Raw genomic sequence first — 20997 nt, 5'->3', positions numbered from 1 at the left:
CAATTGTTGAAGCTTTGTAGGTGGAATTCTTTCCCATTCTTGCTCGATGTACAGCTTCAGCTGTTCAACAGTCCGGGGTCTCCGTTGTCGTATTTTACGCTTCGTAATGCGCCACACATTTTCAATGGGAGACAGGTCTGGACTGCAGGCAGCCCAGTCTAGTACCCGTACTCTTTTACTACGAAGCCACGCTGTGCAGAATGTGGTTTGGCATTATCTTGCTGAAATAAGCAGTGGCGTCCATGAAAAAGACGTTGCTTGGATGGCAGCATATGTTTCTCCAAAACCTGTATGTACCTTTCAGCATTAATGGTGCCTTCACAGATGTGTAAGTTACCCATGCCATTGGCACTAACACAGTCCCATACCATCACAGATGCTGGCTTTTGAAATTTTCGTCGATAACACTCTTTTCCTCTTTGGACACGACGGAGGACACGACGTCCACAATTTCCAAAAACAATTTGAAATGTGGACTCGTCGGACCACAGAACACTTTTCCACTTTGCATCAGTCCATCTTAGATGAGCTCGGGCCCAGAGAAGCCGGCGGCGTTTCTGGGTGTTGTTGATAATTGGCTTTTGCTTTGCATAGCAGAGTTTCAAGTTGCACTTCCGGATGTAGCGCCCAACTGTATTTACTGACATTGGTTTTCTGAAGTGTTCCTGAGCCCATGTGGTGATATCCTTTACACGTTGGTGTCGGTTTTTGATGCAGCGCCGCCTGAGGGATCGAAGGTCACGGGCATTCAATGTTGGTTTTCGGGCGTTGCTGCTTACATGCGTTGATTTCTCCAAATTCTCTGAACCTTTTGATGATATTATGGACCGTACATGATGAAATCCCTACAATCCTTGCAATTGTACGTTGAGGAACATTGTCCTTAAACTGTTTGACTATCTTCTCACGCACTTGTTCACAAAGAGGTGAACCTCACCCCATCATTGCTTGTGAATGACTGAGCAATTCAGGGAAGCTCCTTTTCTACCCAATCATGTCACCCACCTGTTCCCAAATAGCCTGTTCACCTGTGGGATGTTCCAAACAGGTGTTTGATGAGCATTCCTCAACTTTCTCACTCTTTGTTGCCACCTGTCCCAGCTTTTTTGGAACGTGTTGCAGCCATAAAATTCTAAGTTCATGATTATTTGTTAAAAACAATAAAGTTGATCAGTTTGAACATGAAATATCTTGTCTTTGTAGTGTATACAATTAAATATAGGTTGAACATGATTTGCAAATCATTGTCTTGTGTTTTTATTTATGTTTAACACAACGTCCCAACTTCATTGGAATTGGGGTTGTAAATATACCGACCCTTTAAAGGGTAGGCTTTGTACATTTTGCAACACATAAATACCCACTACTGTATTTAATTAATAGGTGTACTGAATTAGATTAAAGCCACTATTCTTGGCTTTTCTTCTTCTATTAACCCAATCCTATTGGTCGACGTCAAGGTGCGGTGTCGGAGATATGTCACACCACACGGAAGATATCCCAAAAAATCAAACATGCAAAACTTTGTATTTTTCCGTCGAAGGGCTAGCGTAGGGCCAAATCGTCGGTCGTGGATTATGTCACTGTACAAGAAGTTTTGTCGTTTCTGACCAAATATGTCGGGCCCGATGTGGGAAATCACCCGTGATGGCTAATCGAGCCAATATTTGGGCTAAAAAACTGTCGTCTGATTTTGGGATTAGAAGGGTACCGCCTGCTTTGCTGCTGTAAAACTGTAATTTTCCCATTACGCGATTAATAAAAGTCTATCATATTGTATTGTTTTGCTCTTCTTCCTTTAGGGGTGAACTTTGACAATCACCGCCAAAACCTTTTCACTGAGCTGCTATTAACCTTAAATAACAGCTGGCAACTCATACCCGCACATCTGGCGATTGACCCTCACACAGATGCCAACTCGCTGCAACGGTAGAATTATGACCTCTGGTGTTTCAATTGGGGAACAACGGCACCACATTTTTCTTTTACTTAACCACAAACAACATGGCGTGATTGCCATGGCAAAAGCGGATTTCCCTGGCCACTGTAGCTATACTATACATTTGTGCATTTCATTGACAGAGACTCTCCACACTTCGCTTTTTAGCCAGAGGTACATATAAATGACTTTTGAAACCAAGTGACTATTTCGGATTGCTGCACTTGTTGCTACTTCTAATGAAGAACAAACCATCCGGGTGTTCCACCGAGCCCGAGATATTTTGCTCCAAAGTAAAGTAGGTTAAGCAGATTTGTTCGTCACAACATATGACGCAAATGGCAGCGGCTGACTGTTGGTTGGGCTTGTCCCCAAGCAATGCTAATAATCCAGTTCGCAAGGAAGTTGTCACTTTCACTCATTTCCCGACTCATGAAAGACCGCTTACAGGAATGTCGGGGGAGAATTAGCAGCTCGGTCGGCCGATCCATAACCGGACTGGGATCGAGAAAAGCAGGAATGTTGAGCACCACGTAGCTGACGGGAAGATCCATCCCTTCTAACAGGACTACAACATTTGTACTCTACACAGGACAAAAAACATTGTTGTTATTATACATGATTAACAAAATGTTCGGGACATTGGGCTTCTGGGTGAACTTTCAGGATGAAGCTAAAATCCAAATCGAAGTGAAACAGGGACATTTTTGGTCGGTTCATGGATCAAACACCTGTTTGCGGGGGAATAGAAAGGGAAGCTCAATAAAAAGAGTTGTTAAAATTACTCGTTTTAAAGAGTTAAAATTAACTCGGGCCGTCTGATCTTCACATAATAAAGAGGCCTTCGCAATCCAGCCGCATACTTAATAGCGTACCATGCCTCTTTCCCTCACTTTGCATGTCCTACTGGCTCATGAAATACAAGATAAGGCGCTGGAATCATCCACCGATTGCTTTAATCATCTGATGAGCAAAAGTGCCCTCTCGCTACACTCATCTATTTTGTTTATTCAAGGTTTAACGTGAGAGGCAGATGAAACGCAAGTTAAGCAAAGTCATTTTAGCCTTCAAATAAGATCTTCAAAACATTGGCGCACCAGCCAGGACATCTCAAATTATGTTAACATGAGCATCAATTCAATGCTAATGGGTGGTCCTGTTCAGAATTGTGTACATAACAGTTCCTTGGGTTGGGGGTTGGGGGGGGTAAAATGGTCAGACAGTGTTTATCTTAAGACACAGACAAGTTTTGTAAGTGTTTAGCATGGATTCTTCAACTCGTCTTTGTCATTTCCTTTGCGTCTTGTCTAGATATCGGATTGTTGCTCGGTAAAATTAGGCATGAATGAATGAATTTATTCATCAAATCATCTTAGAAATGAATGGAAATGCCGTTAGTCCAGCCTCTTATCAACAAAAACAAAAAATGAAGAAATGATGAAGAAAAGAAAAGCGAGGAGGAAGTGCTTTTACCTGGTTATTATCAACATGAATACATTAATACCACCCCTCAAATAAACGCCATCCCTTTTTTCCTCCCTGAGAGAAAAACTTTACCATGACATCGTTTTCCAGCATTTGTCATGGTAGACGCCTTTACCACAGCACCTGCAGAGCAGACGTGGCATCTGTAAAGCTGGAGTTTCTTTAGGAGTTTCAAGGAAAAGTGCTGCAACATTCCAGAGCAAAGCCTACCAAACTAAATTCAACATTGGCCCCCAAAGAATTTGGAATTGGGAAAAACAAAAAGAGGATCCGATGTCCGCTGACAAGAAGAGAGCGCCCCTCGTTGGAGGGAGGGGAAACGACATACGCAAGGAGTTGGAGAGAAAACTTTTTGAGATTTATTCACCACACAAGTGAGTCGTGTCAACAAACATGATATGAAAGAGCAGGTATTGCATTGATGATTTATTTGGGGTGATGTACAAAAAATGTATGATGCAACAACTGCACATTAACTGCAATTTTGTCAATTACACACCACAACTTCAGAGCAATAATTGCTAGTTGCTCCAAAACAAAAGAATACACCGAATGGCTTAAAAGAAAAATATATATATATTTTTTTAAATCATTGTAAAACACTTCACAATAGAGAGATATAACACTTTAACAAGGAACAGTAAACCAGAGGATAACACTTAAATGTTGAATTAAAAACAACTATCATCGTTGAACTTATTACAAAGTACATGCCACATAGTGTCACGATGTCATCTTTTTCTCCCCGACATCCCGATTCTGAACTTCAACAACTTTACCTGATAAACTTAGTGTGACGTAATGGAAATGTAAAATATGACATTTCGAGCCCCCGTTTCTGCCTCCATAACACACACGCGCGCGCACACACACACAAAAAAAAACAAGTTCTCCAGCATTTGAAAGTGTTACTATCTCTGAAACAATCACTCTCCCATGCTTAATTTGCTCATCTCACATCCTGTTATTCAGTAATTTTATGATTAAAAACTGTAGACGGTGGTGTCAAGCAGCTTACCAGAGAGAGCTGTGGCCATGGAGCAGGTGCATGGACAGGTGCAGTGCAGAGCACTCTAACATATTGGCAGCAGTCCCCCAACAATCCAGTTCCTCTGTGGGGCTGCTTCGTCTCCACTCAAGTATTCCCAGTCCTTGTGTCCCTCCTCGCTCCCTCTTGATGCAGCACTGGCTCTGATACGTGCGTGTGCGTGTGTGTGTGTGTGTGTGTGTGTGCCCCCTCCAGCAGCAGCAGACTGAGCCGACCGGTCGTGGGAGTTGCTCTCTCTCGCTGGCCGAGCCCGCGAATGCAGCACAAAAGACCTTTGCCGGTTTCTTAGCTGTGTGCAGTATTGATGGAGTTGCTGAGGGGATGCTAACACAGCATGAATTCTCACCGTGCCCTCCGCCTCACTCCACTCCCCTCATTCCCAAACACACACACACACGCTCTCTTTTTCTGCTGGCTTTTTCCTCGCAGACCCTCTCAGCCTCGCCTTCAGATGGAAAAGATTAACCCCCCCCTCCAGTGGAAATCATTTTAAAGACATACTACTACCACGTCATACTGACAGATTTAACAAGTACATTCAGTGTATATAAGTAACTCCCGTGAGCAAACTCTCTACGAATGCATGGCCACCCACCCCACGTACACGCTTTGATACGGACCAATCAGAGCCAAGCGCTTTTGCATATTTAGAATTGGGGAAGATGAACGATCCAATCAGAGCAAATCTCATTTACGTACATTTGCTGTCTCAAATGCCAGGCAGAAAAGGTCAACTAGAATAGCTCGAAAAAGGACATTTTGGGAACTTCCCACTAAAAGTATCATGCAAACAAACAAAAAAAATGATCAAAATTGAACAAAAAAAGAACGATGGAAGGGGACCTTTAAGTGTAAATCACGTAGACTACTTTGGACAGTGTAGAAAAAAACGCAACCGTAATCATTTGGAACACTGTGTAATAACCTCTGAGACAAGGTCACTGACTGATTTAATGCAGATTCTTTTCTCACAGGTGATGATGACGATGATGATGATGAGGGTGCAGCAAGACAACGTCTCAGTGCTCAGGCAGCCACTTTAATTCAATTATGGTGCATCATCCAAAAGGAGACATCGAGATTGGTTAGAGGGAAGAAAATATGTAAACTACGTGCAGCATCGGCTGCAACAAGCTTGGATGGATCCTGAGAGTTTCGGCATTCAAGAAACGAGGACGGAAGATTGAAATCCAGTCAGTCAGAGATCAGCAAGTCGCCATGTGACATTTGGTGAATTATCGTCATCCCAATAAAGTATTTTGCATCGATGCCCCCGGTACACAATCAGCTGTAGAAATTCAACACCTATTTAACTAAATAAAAACAAAACAAAACCCAAAATACACGAGCTGCTACACGGCACTCATTGATGTCATTATGTCTGTAACCACATTCCATATTAATCTCTCAATTTGTATGTTTCTACTGGTTGGATTTCAACAAATCACACAGCACTAATCATGTTTATGTGTTCTCTTTTCCTGTGATTAATGATCATATAAATCAATAAAAGCCAGTGGAGATTAATGGTGTTTGATTAAAATGCTTCAATTTGCCAGAAGACTGATAACCTTTTCAAAGGGTTGCTGTGAAAATGAAAACTCCATGATTAAAATTGTGTGATGACATTTGGATGAATCAGTCTGAATAGACACTTTTTTTTCAAAATCCATTACTTTGTTACATGAACTTCCTCCAATGACTTACAAATGAACAAAAAAACAAAAAACAACTCAAACAAGTGACTTCACTTCTTTCTCAATAGAATTACCGATATGAGAATGCTTCATACATAACCAGATTGTATCTGCCTTGTCCACAAGTTCACGAGCCTATAAAATGCAATTTTCTTTACTTTGGCAAAAATATATATATTTTTTTTTTTTTTTAAATGGGGTAAATATGTATACTGTATAATAACAATTCCTTTTTTTTTTTTACAAAACCTCAGTCTTGCGGTATTGCTGTGCCCTGTGCATCACATGTGGACTGTTGGTCACACTTGGCGTCCGCAGGTCATAGTCGGCCATGCACACGGCAACAAAGAACAAAGTCCCCCCAGTGAGCAACGCCAAACCTCCAAACCATCCGGAGAACATGGCCTCTCCGTACTCCCAGCGCGGCATCACGTCGGGCAAACCTTTATCCCAGAACTCCACCACGGTGGTGTACGCCACGATGGACACCGGAGCCAGTGTGCTGAGCCCCGACACCCAGGAGAGCACCCCACACAGGATCAGGAACCTTCTCCTCTCTCCACACCGGTCCAAACACACGTGAACCCCGTCCAGTCCCGGCACGGCGACCAGCAGAGCCAGACCGCCGGTGCATACCGACACCAACATGAGCACCCTAGAAATCTGCAAGTCCACAGGAAGTCCCAGTAAGGAGTCGTAGGCCTTACACTGGAACCCGACCTCCTCCGTGTACAGGCACATGTGCCACAGTCCCGAATACCAGTTTTCCACTTCGTTCAAGTCCGAATTCATCGTCTTCCACAGCGGAAGGAAAGTGGTGATCAAGGAGGTCACCAGCCCCCCGAAGGTTACAAAGACTGCCGTCCTTTGCATGATCTTAGTGGTGAGGAGAACCATCGTTGCCTGTAAGCTTGCTGCAATGTGCCTCTTACATCGGCACTCTAAAAATTCACAGCCCGGCCAAACCACCTGATGTAGCCCCACCGTTGAGGCTCTTTCATATAAGAAGAAGAGAAAAAAAAAAAAAAAAAAAAAAAAAAAACTGATGAGGGTGAGATATGCCAACACAATTACTGTTCTGTTTCAGTGTTCAATATCAAGACAATGAACTCTGTTTTGAATGAAACCTTAGAGGACCGATGCCATCTGGGCTCAGCTACCCTTGAACCAATGAAACATGAGCACAGAAAACCAGCAGCCAATATAAAGGCTTCTTTCTGCGGCTGTGTGGAACTCCTTCCAGCTTTTCCAGAGTTACGTTCTAATTAACATGTGTGATTTGACAAGAGTCAAAAGTAATTTCTCAACACTCGGCACTTGGCTTTTACAAATGTAAACTTCATTTTTATTGTCATCGAAAACGGCCCACAATTGGCAACTTAAAACTTCAAGTCAAAATGGATGCCGCGTGATTACTGCAACTCACGAGTTTATTTCATTTCATGAACAGGCACTCAATTTACTCACATAACAAATACAAAGTGTTCCCCATTGAAATGAATAAAAATGCCATGAATCCGTTTCGGTCCGCCAAAACAATGCATTATGCATAAAAAAAATAAATAAGTTGATGAATAAATTGAAGGACAAATTTTGACCATCTTTGTCAGGTAGTGTTTGGGTCTATACATCAATTCTGTGTAATAATGTTTTATGTATTTAATAGTTGTTGTTTTTTTTAAAATTATTTATTGTTTTTTGTTTTAAATACACTACATTTCAACCCACATGGGTTACTATTCATTAACAGATGTCACTAAATATACCTTGTTGTATTGTCAGATAAACAGGGGTAATATCTTAGTGATAGTGGTGGTTCACATCACACACATGGTTACCAATAATGATTTTTATAATGCAGTGTAGTATAAGACTATACCAAGTAAATAATAATATCACAATTGTAGTTGTGTAATGTAGTAACGCTGATCCAGCAAATCCAAGTCCCATAGTTTGGTAGTTTCAGCTGTTAAGGGACATGGTGAAAACAACTGTATGGTGAAATATTTTGAGTAAAATAATAATAATGAGCAAAACAAACTCCTGCTTTTGTATACAAAATAAATTAAATGACTTAACACAATGATTCGCTGAACAAGAAACAAACCACCTTGTTACCAAATAAATGAGGCATGTGCGAGATTGGAACATGCAAGGTGCAAACTAAAGATATAAAGGGAGGAATGGCGTGGAGAAGAGATTGTAAACAGCTTTTGGGAAAGGAGGATGAAAATAAAAAGTGCAGGTCTCTTGCCATCATCCTAAATGTCGGAGCCCATCTCGGCACACTGCTTGTCTGATATGTGTGTCGCTAGAGACTCAATGATGTCCAATAGCAGCAACTGGCTGAGGGATCGCAGGTTGGGGAGCTTGGATACCTTTGGAAGGGGAGGAGGAGAGCACAAATTAAAAAGGGGGGAAAAAGACCACAAGTCAAACAGAATAAAATGAAGAATAAACGGCGCTTGATTTGCTCATGCTGAAAAATATAAAGCAAGCCGGGAAAAAAATATCAGTGACGAGGGGTGATCGTTTTTTGGGCGATAAACAAATAATTATAAGAGAGGCGGTTTGGGCCTCATGGTCTAGCGAGGAGGTGCTTGTTCAGCCGTCCGCCCTGTAAACAGAGGAGATGGAGGCTGCTCCACTAGCAGGCCAACAGTGTCAAGTCTCCTGCAAAGATGACGCCACTACAAGGTTAGCTCAGCTGCAGCGAGCGGGCAGCAAGCCCCCAGGGCGCCGGATACGAGCCCACCCACCTTGATGAATTGGTGGACAATTATGTGGAGGCAGTGCTTCTTCATGTCCAGAGCTTGCGTCTTATCAGCCGCCTCCAGAATCTGGACCGAGAAAAAACACGTCACATACGTAAGCGGCGTTTTTCCAATAAGGTCACGCCGCGCCAAGCACTCATACAGAAATACCTGCAAGACATTCTCCACGGTGACATTCATCTCCAGGTTCTGCTTGCAGTAAGCCTGCAGCCTGTTATTTGAAAAGCCATAATAATACGGTGCCGCAAACAGATAACTGTGGAAGAAAAAGGTCAAGGAAATGAATAATTCCTAACACTGGCAAATACATTATACAACACTATATCACGACATACTGGAAACCTAGCATGACACAGTCATAATGCAGTTTTTTTTAATTATTGACACTGACAGAGATATTGATTTAACGATGTTTATGTGCAGCACTTTGACAGTGTTAGAATGTAGAATGTTGCAATTTTGCAGTTTCGAGTAGAATCTAGGCTCCAGCCTTTCTTCATCCCAATAAAGTATTTTGCATTGATGCCCCCGGGTACACAATCAGCTGTGGAAATTCAACACCTATTTAACTAAATAAAAACAAAAACACAAAACACAAGCTGCTACACAACACTCATTGATGTCATTATGTCTGTAACCACATTCCATATTAATCTCCCAATTTGTATGTTTCTACTGGTTGGATTTCAACACATCACACAGCACTAATCATTTTTATGTGTTCTGTGTTCCACACAGAAAGGCTGGACTTCCCATGCTTGCGTGTTTTTGTTTTTTTTACCCAGGTATTCGTTACCAACAACAACATTACCAAAACAGCCTCATTGAAGACTCTAAATTGTCCATAGGTGGGAATTTGAGTGTGAATGCTTGTCTGTCTATATGCACCCTACGACCACACACACGACCCTCATGAGGACAAGCAGTATGGAAAATTGACTAATCTGTTTATATTTACTGGGATTTTCAGTTTGTCCCTCTCATCTAGCTAATGAAAAAAAAATTCTGCCAAGTGTATAAGGGAGTTCCCATAAAAGACCACTGAAACGCACTGCAGTCACTTTTGTATCTGGAGTCACTGAGGCAAATTTCAACTACCTCCACAAGAGGGCACCATCATCATTGTTAATTAGCAAGTGCAGATCCAAGTCATTAACCCGCACACCCCACACCCCCCCCCCAAAAAAAAAATATCAAGATTATGGGTATTATTCCTATACTCTGGCCCAATGGGGCAATCTCCTGGCACTGAAAGCGATGACGGGTTCGAGTTTGACAAGGATACAGAGAATCCTCCGGAGGCATGTTGACATCTCCATAGTAGATGTAGCGCAGCATGGACTCGAATGCCTGCTTACTGGGAACCATCTCTCCGATGGAGATATTTACCTGGCCATCCTCTGGCATGAAGGAGCGGAACATGGCCTCAAAATAACTGAGGGTTCAAAGGGTAAAAGGTGATGAACTGGCGTAGAAAGACAGCCATAGGTTTGCACACCTCTGCTATAAGACTATACAAAAGGTCAGTACCTGGACCGAGCCGCCAGTATGGCTTTATGAGCAGGTCTTGGGTGTCCGTCCAACAGCAGAATGATGTCACAGAACTCTTGGCCTCCTCCCTCCAGGTAAGCCTTCATGTCCTGCACCAGGGAGGTGCCGATGTCCACAGGCTGGTCTGAGTACAACCTGGGAGGCGGCTGCTGCTTTCGGCGGACTATCTCCACGATCAGCGGCGTGGACAGATGTTCGAACTCCCTCGTCATGATCACCTGGTTGAAGTGGGATTCCTTCACCACAAAATTCAGGCAATGCTCCTGAAGGAAAAGAGAATTTGTTGGGAGTGAACGGGACTTCCTATGCTTGTGAACGTATCATTTGCCATACTGTGAACCACCACCAACGGTGAGTAAAAAATACCTTCAGCTGGTCGAGTTGGAGCTTGTTGGCATTTTCACACACACTGAGAACGTTCTGCAGGTCGACAGAAGCCTCGATGTACTGAACACACAGCTGCTCCAAGCGGGAGAGCTTAAAACTCAAGGCCAGTTTGTAAACATCCATGATTAGGAGAACATCCTGAACATGACCTGGAAATCAGAAGAAAAGGGACTTTAACAAAATGGAACTTGTTAATGAAAACATCATGCAAATACAGTAGAACCTCTAAAGTTGAATGTCACTCATGTTGTAGATTCAGGAACTCAACCACCATTTTCAGGAAAAATATGCCTCGATTGTTGCACAACACAGCAACTGTTTCAAAATCTGTATAAATCGCAGGTCGACAACCCGCGTCACATAGTGGATTGTGTTTATAACCTAAGAAATTCCAAAGGATGTACACATGTGGACAACGCTACCTCTGCGTGGGTATTGGATCTTGTCCGTGTAGAGAAACTGCATCAAGACTTCAAAAGGCTGGGCTTCTGCTTCCCTGATGGATACCTCCAGCATTGGCTGTCTGCCCGACGGCCTGTGAGCCGCTCCACCAGTGGCGCCTTCCTCACTCTCCTCACTGCTGTCCTGTTTGGTCCTCTGAGATTACAGATTACATTTCAAGTGAGTGAGGCAATTGATGGCCATGGCCTTCGTATTGCGATTGTGCGCTCTGCTACATGCATACAACAAGTATTGCTCATCAAAAAAGCTTCTGACCTGTCGCTGTCTTTCCTGAGCCTGCAGGATTTTCTTGCGCAGCCACTGGCATCTTGCGGTCACGATGGCGATATGTCCCAGAACTCGTTCTTCCCGCTAGAAAAAATATGTTCATTTCATTCGCTATTAAACAAGCAAAGAAATGCAATATCACACAAGTGAGCGAAACCCACCTCTCCCAGAATAAATTCCACATCACAGAACTGACGGTTCTCCCACAATTTACCGTAGTCTTCATGGAGAGTACACTTTGGATAGCAGGAAAACTGCAAGGAGGAAGAAAAATATTCATGAATAATAATAATAATAATAATAATAATAGCTTCTCACTTGTGGGTGGCAAAGATTTCTAACCGTAATAATGAAATATAATTCGGTAATTTTTATACAACACCAATTTGCAAATGAAGTTATCTCCAGGTAATGTACTTTACGTATAACTGCAGAGCAGGTCTACTCGGCGACAAAGTCCTTCTAAGGAAGAAACCTCGTGCAGATCCAAAGACATGTAACAATGAAAACTTGCCCACCTGAAACCTGTACATCTCCCCGCTGCGAACATTGTTGTCCACAGTCCCTCCAAAAATGTACATCGCGTCTTGAATTACAGCCGCTGCATGGAAGAGCCTCCCGCTGGGCATCTGAGAAGAGACACAAATAATACAGTGGAAAAGTTATCTCTCAGTTTGGGTAGGTACAAGCTTTTGCTTAAGTAATAAGTTGCAGGTCAGTTATTAAACAGCGGTGGACTTCTTTAGACTTCTATGAGGGTTAAGAATGTTCAAATGCTACTCATTGCATTGCCTGTACAATGAATAAAAGAGTTGCCTTAGAAACGCTGCATTGACGTTACATCTAACTGTAAAAGTGATCTTTCCCCAACGACTGCCCGAGACAACAGGTTCTGTTTGAATATCAGTGACGATCAAAAGAAAACTAGAACGATGCAAATTTTATTTTACGATATAAATTTTTCTACATGCAGTTGTCATGTGCGTCCCGCTTCTTAATAAGGTGCGCAGAATGTGTAGTTTAAAAATATGATCTACATGTCTTCAAAAGCTATTTTTGAACAAGGCATTTACTTTAATATTCTTAACTTGTATAAAAGCGGGTCACGACTTTGCAACAATAGGAAAATGTGGGTCAACAGAGAGTGCCGACGACCACCGATCTACCTCTTGACAATTCATACCTCACTGTCCAGGCTGGGGTGGATCACCTCCCAGCTCTGAGAGTCTACATCATAGCAGTGCAGCTCGTTGGGCAGAGTGTTATCAGCAGCACCGCCAAACACATACAGGTGGCGATCGAAGGCGACCATTGTGTGGCCGTAACGCCGCTGTGGAGGTGGCGGAGAGCCTCTGAGTAAATGTTCAGTGGGTATGCGTGTCCACCTGCAAGGAAGACGCCTCTAACGTTAGCAGCTGTTGAATTAGTTGGGTGTGCAAGTTACACTTAATAGCACTGATTAGGCTCACATGTGGCCATTGAACTCAAACTGGAAGAGGTTGTTGGTAATCTTGGCTCCACTCTGACCCGAAAACACAAACATCTTGTTCCTGCATACGGCTACGGGGAAGTTGCAGCAAGATGGAGGAATCTCACCGCTCTGTTCGATCTGATAGTAACACAGAAAGATAGACGTCAGCACGTGAAAATATTTGTGCGTGCTCAAGCTTCACTGATCCAAAGATACTGGCCTCTTCCCAACATGCATGTTCTCTGTCCTGGAGACTGATGGTCCACATATCATTCAACCTACATGGAGGAAAATATACGTCATGATTGCGCACTGTTGTCAAAAGGGGCACGGAGTGTAGCATAAAACATACCTGGCATTCCCATCATAACCCGCAAAGATCCACAACTTATCACTGTAAACTGTCGCTCCGTGAGCAGAGCGAGCCACTGGCAAGCTAGGACACACAACAGAAGGAATGTAACAGAACTTCATTTAATGATAAATGGTTTGCAGCATTTGAAATTTAGCATTTCCCGGAGTGCAAAACAATCTAAGTTTAACTGCTAGTTCTTTAAAGTAAGGACAAATTAATTGCATTCAAAAATACAATACCTCCCCTCCACTTTCCATTCCGTCCACTGTCCTGTTGCAAACTTGTACTCAAAAAGATCATTTTTATTTTTAAGGTTTGAGTTGGAGTATATGTCTCCTGTATAGCCCCCTGAAATATATATTAAAAGGAAACGTCAGAATTAAATGCGGTATATTTAACCCATTCACTGCCAGCCTTCCCAGTTAACGTGGATATTTGACTTCTAAAGCCGTCAATGGCAGTGAATGTGTTAACATTTGTAGACAATGGTTAAGGAAGGAGCTTTACGGGGTACCAAAAACAAACATGCTGCTGCCGTAGACAACAGCTGAATGGTGATAGCGGGGAGCAGGTGGTGTTCCCGTGGTGAAGGCCCTGTGGAACATGAAGTATTACAGTCAATAGTCACATTGCACATCTTATGCTTTCAGGATAAGCCATGACTAATTCTTACCGACACCAGGAGCAGTCCTTCACGTCAAAGCGGAGCAAGTCATTCAACATGTTCTTGCTGTTGGCAGACATCAAATTTTAATATCATCTAATGTAGTAAAAACAACACCGTAATACCTTACTCACCCATTGTCTCCCCCAAACACGTAGATAGCATCCCTATATGCCACAACAGTGTGTTTGCTACGCCTGCATAATGGTAAAGAAAGCACAACGTGACCAAACAGACGTTCTTACCTGTTAATAATGGAACATTTGGCTGTCAGCACGTTACCTTGCTCCAACAAACTCATCACATGGAGGCAGTCTTCTCCAACGGTGAACAGTCTCGAAAGGACCAAAATTAAGTGTCAGATATTCCACGCTGTCGGAACAACTGTGGTCAAAGTCAACACTGGGGGCCACTTTGGTTGATTTACACGACATTTTTCTCCACTCATCCAACGTGAGCACGTATCAGGGCCACTCATCTGCAGCTAACGTCATCGTCAACTTGTGTGGAAATAAAACTTCCGCTTAGCTGCCGGCTAAACAGACGATGCTAAAAACAACTGCTAGCTGCTAAGCTAATGCTAATGCCAAAGCAACGACGAAAAGGTCTATCAATATGATTATGTATGGACGGGAAACACCCAATAATATTTATCTTATCCGTGTCTTTGTATTTGCTGGCTGGTATTCAAGAGAAATAGGAGCAAATATTACGAGCACTTATACTCACTAAACTAAAATACAAGAGAGCTGTCAGAAAATGTACAATCGCCCCGCCCCGCTCCGCCCCCGAGTTTGCGTCAGAGCTCAAGACTGCCTCTCGTGGTGTTTCCCAACCTCAGAAAAAAAATTAAATCTGATGATCTCGTTGCAGTCGACTCAGAAATCTACTGACGCAGGGTCAAACGTCGTCCTGTTTCGTCTTCCAGTGATTGCATACCATTTTTAATTGGTAATAGTTTATTTGAATGTGTCATATTAATCATTACTACCCACTTTTCACTGGCAAAATGGGGCTCATCCCGGCTGACTTCAGGTGAGACGCAGGCTACAGTCAACTACAAGCCACATACAGTAGGATATAGAGACACACACACACACACACACACACACACATATATATATTTAGGGTTATAATATAAGGTCACTGGTAGTGTGCCATCATTGCGATCAGTTATTGCTCAATGACTATTTATGTGAATGTAAGTGGGACTAGTAGTGACCTGTGATTGACAGGTGGGAGCTCTCAGTTTCCCCATGACCCAGAACAGGATAGTTGGTCGAAAATGTCCAGAAGTATTTTGGAAAGGGACAGGTTTTATAATTGATGATTTGACATACTGTAATTCAATCAAAACATTTGAAGTGCAGACTTTCAGCTTTGATTTAGCAGGTAGTATTTTCTGAAGGCCCCCCCAAAAATAAACCTTCACTGGCCAACCAAAAGAGTGCGCTTTTCGCTAAGTGAAGACAAAACTAAAAACCACATGACCCACAAACAAGCAGCAAGAGAAGATGCTCACAACGCTGACGTGACATCCATGGACGTCAGACTTCAGGCGTTGCCTGCAAAGGATTTTCATCCATGGTGTTTCCAATCATGTCACTTAGGAAATGGTCCATGTGTGTGAAAGCACTTAAATAAATTATTCATTTCAATCACATCTTGACTGCTTTATTTCAAATCCCTTGTGGTATTTAAAAGCAAAATCAAAAACTAGATCCTGTACTAACTATATTTAAAGTACATGGTTTAAAAACAAGCTAAAATAGGAACATATGATCTAACAGAAACAATAAGGTCAAAGGGGACATAGATCAATATAATGGTGACGCTACACATTATTACAGGCTCAAGGCTAAACGTGAGTGGTCATTGTCAGGCAGCAAATAGCTCTGGCATTTATTAAACTTATAGAAATAACATGATGTCATCCAGGAATTTGCTTTGATAAAATTCCCATCACTGATTAAGATTGCAGTATAATTTTATTAGTTTTGTCTATAAATACAGGTTGGCAGAGATGGAAAAATATCAAGGACACATAATTCTATTGCTTACGCCGTTAAATTGTGTATGAATATTTTACTACTTCAATAATGTACTCATAAACAGAGAGAACGGTGCTACATGTCATTTAAATTGTGTTCACTACTTCTAGGTTGTGAAATCTTTTTTCTCAAGTACCCATCAGAATCCTAAAAGTTTACAGTAGTTGATTGAAATGTCACAGAACTTCAAATCCTTTTGCTCTCAGTCAGTAACCTCGATTGACTCTTACTATATTTGTCCTTGCCAAATTATCCCTACTTGCTCATATGCTTAGTCACCAGTTAATGATGTCTCTAATGTGGCCCCACAACTTGGTGACCCACAAGTTGACCCCGAACTCGCTCAAGTACTGAATCTCCGGCATCAACATTTTACGACACAACTTAATGTGAGCCTTGTCAATGTTCTTCTTCAGATTGTATCCCATTATAGATTTCTCCCCGATGGGCTGCCAAGGCTGCATGACGCTCTCCTGGATGCTGCCAGCATCCACGGCGTGACCCCCCTCGATGCAGGTGGCCGCCATCTCCGCGTTCCTCCTTTTGAGCTCCGCCACGTCCTCCGCCATGCGGCGCAGTCCGTACGCATCCACTTTCCTCCAGAAGGTTTGGTTTAAGTGCTGGTACAGTTTCCAATCAAGAGCGTTCCACTCGAGGGCCCTGGCCCTCAGGTTGGGTGTCAGTTTAGATACGGTTGACCCCTTGCGGGCATTGAGCTTGAAGAAGAGGAGGTCATCCATCTCCCAGCAGAGAGCGTCCTTCAGCAGGATGAGCGATTCTTCAAAATATTCGGCCAAAAGGAACAGCTGAAAACGCTCCGTGATGAATCTGATTCCTTGGTCAACCCGCGGATCGTCCAGCTCCATTGTGTTGTCCTGTCCAAAGTCAAAGAACAGCAGGTTCCGGAGGTAGAACGTGTTAAAGCCCTCTGGGTCAAAGTAGTAGTGGGGGTCACGGAGGAACTCAGCCAGCTTGTCCTCTCCTGCTATCTTCCAGGTGAAAGGCACCAGCCGGCCATAGTAGTGGAAGGAGGACTCAAAAAGCTCCGCGGGGTCTCTGAGAATGGTGATGTAAGCGGTATCGAGGGGGAGCAGCTTGGCCACTTCGGCTGCATTGAAACGCATGTGATTACAGATGATATTGAAGCACATTCCAGGTTTGTAGTCTTTAACGTGGGAGCGCTGGAAAAAGGCGGGATAGAAGAAGTCGTTCCTGCTGTCAGGGAACGCAAACTTGAGTTGATGTTTCTCTCCGAAGCGGAAAAGGATGTTGAGGAAGGTGCTGCTTGCCGCCTTGTGGGTCTTCATGAACATGATGTCCACTTTTGGGGTGCACATCCCCCCCGTGCTTTCACGTGAGCCGTTGCTGCTCGGTCTGGTGGTCAGCTGGGAAGGGCGGTGGGCGCAGGAGTAAGGCACGGGAATTCTGAAACAATTAAACACAGACACTTTCAAAACTACCCTCACATGCATAAACGACACCCCTGTATTTCTAATCAATGTTAGTTCTCTCGTTAACAATGTGTTGTTAATATTGTTTAATCTATTTTTAAATAAGCATCAACATCCAAATCTCCCTGATGGGCTTTAAAAAAAAAAGTTTATCAAAGCAAATAATTGTGAGTTTCATTTTATATGTACAGTATTAATCGTGAAAGAAACATTTAGATGAGTTATATTAATCAGACTTTTTTGCCCAGGGCAAAAGGGCAGGTGCTTGAGCATGCACGTATGCACGTGCCTGATGGTATCTTACAAGGAGTATGGCAGTGCGATCGTCTAATGAGCTCCATTGCAAGCGCCGTATTAGAAATTCTGCCTTAATAAACACTCAATATTTTTCTTATTGGCATTGTAGTGTGCAGTGGACTAACAGTGCATTGCATTTTGTATTGGCTCATATTAGATTATGAAGTTGTATTTAAGTGTGCAGTGAGTGCATAGAACAATTGGAATTAGGGATTTGATCTGAAGAGGATATAACAGATCATATAGACAATGAATATATATATTACTACAGTAGCAGTATATGTACTGTATACTGTGTGTGTGGCACCATACTCAGGCACGCTCAGGGACACTTGGGGCATGGACAGGCAGTAAAGGAGGATAATGCTGCTGGTCAGCAGGACAGCCAGAAGCAGACGTTTGCACATGGACCTCCAGTGCCTCCCGTGCTTTCCTGCCATGGTCCGGCAAATTCAAGGGTTACCTGTAAAACAACCAATAACAAGGCATTCATGTCAAATGTTGAGAGTTTATTGAAGAACAAACAGTCCGCATTAAAGCACTGAAATAATACTGCTCTTCTTGACAGCTACTGTATTCTGATGAATTTGTTTAGCACTGTACGTATGTATGTTTTAGAATAAGCCTTTTTTTGTAATCAATTCATCGATCAATTTTCCATTGCGATCGTCCAAGAGTACCAGGTGAGCTGGAGCCTCTTTCAGCTGACTTCTGGTCGGAGTTGGGGTACAACGTTAACTGGTTGCCAGGTAATTGCAGTTATTTATTTAAAATCAACCTCATACGTATTCAGGTCACATAATGACATTCAGTGGATCCCCAAAGTATTCACAGCTCTACATAACCCAATTTGGAAGCGCTGTGAATATATTTCTGGATGGCAACTCGTAATGATTATTCTTGTGTTTCATAGCTGTCCAGTAAAATAAATAATGAATCCTTGAGGGAAAACGATATCATTCACAGGTATTGTTCACTACCAGCTGACTCAGCATTAAACCTACTGCTTAGTACAAAAGTCAACAGATTGAGTGTTGTTTTTTGTTATTTCCAAGGAAGGATGAATGATTGTTTTCCAGGTAGGTACTGATCTGTAGTCATCTCAATTAGAGTTATTTTGCAACTGGAAAAAGACAATTATTATTATTTTAGGGATCGTTTCTGAGAATTAAAAGATGGATCATCTTTTTTTGCTGATAGTGAGAGATACAAATTTACTGCGTTATTTAGTCAGCAAAAATTCCATCAATCCATTTTTTATATTGTTTATTCTATAATTAGAGTTGCGGGGAGGGGGGGGGGGGGGGGGACAGGTGAAGTAGGGTACACCCTTGACTGGTTGCCAGCCAATTGCAGGGTACACATATGAAAAAACAAACAACAATTCAGATTTGCATCCAAGGACAATTTAGAATATTCAAATAACCTAAGAGCTATGTTTTTGCAATGTGGGAGGACCGTGAAGTACATTTACTAACTAGTTGGTCACAGTGCCGTGTCAGCAAATATTGTTACTGAAAACACTAGAATGAAGTTACTGCATATCAGCATTGTTTGCAATGTCAGTTATGTAAAACATGTTTAGCACCGTGATACCATCAGTGTACCAGTCAAAGGCAGCATGTGCCTTCTCGTCGTCATTTAATACTCTAGTCTGGTAACAGATATCAGGTAAAAAAAAATTAATTAAATTGGAACGGATTTATCAAACCTGAATTTACCTCTTAGTTACCAACCAATATTGCTGTAGTGCTTTGTATTGTCAGCTACTGAGATTGCAAAACATGAAAATATTACCAACTACATTTATCTGCCTTCAGCCTGGCTAATTCCTAGTATGCACAAAAATATTGAATACACATGCAGAGGCCTTTTTAAAAAATAATTTAAAAAATGATGGGTGATGTCTTTATATATCTTGGGCAGCTTCATATACCTTTAGCGTGTCACAATGATAAAAATTGACTTTCTGAATCAATTAACCAGTGTAGTGTTTTTGATTAAAATATTAAATCCAGTTTATGTTAATGACTACTAGTAATAATTGTAGGGAATATGTGGTTTTCAATTATTGCTGTCTGTGCTTCGGGTATTTGTACCTCATTTAAAATGGGGCATTTTAAATATTTTTACAGCAAAGTTGTTGAGACAGAACTGGATTAGATGTAGAAACTAAAAATACTGAGAATACTTAAACACAAAAGGCATTATTATTCTTGAGCCAATATAACCAAAACTTGCAAATAGCTTATTTGTAGTACCATTACCAACTACTTATAACCAGTAGTGCAACTTGTTTGGGTGTAAGACAAAGGCTTTTTTTTTTTAATTATCCTATTGATGAGTTTAATAGGTCTGCTCCATTTCAAACCAATTTTCCAGATGTAAATAACTGTCATGTTTTAAGATAAACCTGGTGGTGTTATGTACACTGTAAGTGTAGATTGTTACCAGTGGAAATTACAAATTGAGCGCATTTAGGAAAATCAACAAAAATGAAAGGCTGGTGGAATCTTACCTTCATACGTAATCAATCCAACCTGGAAGGAAGTGACACCTGTCCATCATTCTCTTCGTATTCCACTTGACTAAAACAAGTCGACCGAGCTCCTGCAGTGGTTCTTGCATCTGATCTTGACACACACACGAGAGGGAGCAAAGTTCCATGCATGCATAAGCTCATCACATGTCCACAGATAAGAGATCTCCCCTCGTCTTCTCCAGTTTCACGGCACCGCTGCAGGCACACCTGATGCCACAGCCCCCCCCCCACCCCCTTAACTTTCTAATCCAAGAGGCATCTTGCTGAATGAAGCACTACAGGGACACTCACGTCCCTGTGATATCAGGCTCTCTGTCAGGGGACAAGCACTTGTCAGCGAGAGAGAGAGAGTGTAATACAAGAGGGAGGGGGAGTGATGGAGCGAGGGAGGCGAGGCTTGTATGGTCCCCCATTCTGCATCTCCATACAGAGGGCCATTGAGCGTGCACACTGGAGTCTGAGCTGCAAGCTGATAGGAGGGGTGGAAATCAGCAGAAAAAGAACAAATGCAGAGAACCAAAGAACAAAGACAGTGATTGTACCACTTGATCAAGAC

At 42.3% G+C, this 20997-nt stretch overlaps 3 protein-coding genes across 3 annotated transcripts; all 3 read right to left on the bottom strand.

The window, feature by feature from the left end:
* Window positions 1–3788: 3788 nt before the first annotated feature.
* On the bottom strand, window positions 3789–7133 carry cldn26 (claudin 26). Its single transcript, XM_061671679.1, has one exon. It carries the CDS (start codon window positions 7064–7066, stop codon window positions 6410–6412), a length of 657 nt encoding a protein of 218 aa, XP_061527663.1. The 5' UTR covers window positions 7067–7133; the 3' UTR covers window positions 3789–6409.
* A 246-nt stretch (window positions 7134–7379) lies between these two features.
* lztr1 (leucine zipper like post translational regulator 1) lies at window positions 7380–14876 on the bottom strand. The gene is made up of 19 exons (XM_061671675.1): window positions 14383–14876; window positions 14235–14297; window positions 14110–14166; window positions 13951–14030; window positions 13676–13784; window positions 13434–13517; window positions 13302–13359; window positions 13080–13219; window positions 12794–12995; window positions 12129–12239; window positions 11772–11864; window positions 11599–11694; window positions 11304–11478; window positions 10861–11030; window positions 10474–10757; window positions 10229–10378; window positions 9094–9199; window positions 8929–9009; window positions 7380–8547 (listed from the first exon to the last, which is right to left on the bottom strand). The coding sequence occupies exons 1-19, from the start codon at window positions 14532–14534 to the stop codon at window positions 8431–8433; spliced, it is 2328 nt and encodes a 775-aa protein (XP_061527659.1). The 5' UTR covers window positions 14535–14876; the 3' UTR covers window positions 7380–8430.
* Window positions 14877–15866: 990 nt separating this feature from the next.
* gal3st1a (galactose-3-O-sulfotransferase 1a) lies at window positions 15867–20465 on the bottom strand. Its single transcript, XM_061673324.1, has 3 exons — window positions 20418–20465; window positions 18212–18362; window positions 15867–17576 (listed from the first exon to the last, which is right to left on the bottom strand). Exons 2-3 carry the CDS (start codon window positions 18337–18339, stop codon window positions 16427–16429), a joined length of 1278 nt encoding a protein of 425 aa, XP_061529308.1. The 5' UTR covers window positions 18340–18362; window positions 20418–20465; the 3' UTR covers window positions 15867–16426.
* Window positions 20466–20997: the final 532 nt, after the last annotated feature.

Source organism: Phycodurus eques, chromosome 3 (assembly GCF_024500275.1).
Source record: "Phycodurus eques isolate BA_2022a chromosome 3, UOR_Pequ_1.1, whole genome shotgun sequence".
NCBI classification, from domain to species: Eukaryota; Metazoa; Chordata; class Actinopteri; order Syngnathiformes; family Syngnathidae; genus Phycodurus; species Phycodurus eques.
The sequence above is the reverse complement of the archived record's forward strand: the minus strand, read 5'-3'. Positions and strand labels throughout refer to the sequence as shown.

Coding starts and splice junctions, on each gene's coding strand:
- cldn26 (XM_061671679.1), bottom strand. CDS start 7,066: ATGGTTCTCCTCACCACTAAGATCATGCAAAGGACGGCAGTCTTTGTA.
- lztr1 (XM_061671675.1), bottom strand. CDS start 14,534: ATGTCGTGTAAATCAACCAAAGTGGCCCCCAGTGTTGACTTTGACCAC. Junction 12,996..13,079: donor TTTGAGTTCAATGGCCACAT/GTGAGCCTAATC, acceptor TCTTCCTTGCAG/GTGGACACGCATACCCACTG. Junction 11,479..11,598: donor CTCAGGAAAGACAGCGACAG/GTCAGAAGCTTT, acceptor CTGTAATCTCAG/AGGACCAAACAGGACAGCAG.
- gal3st1a (XM_061673324.1), bottom strand. CDS start 18,339: ATGGCAGGAAAGCACGGGAGGCACTGGAGGTCCATGTGCAAACGTCTG. Junction 17,577..18,211: donor GTGTCCCTGAGCGTGCCTGA/GTATGGTGCCAC, acceptor TAATTGTTTCAG/AATTCCCGTGCCTTACTCCT.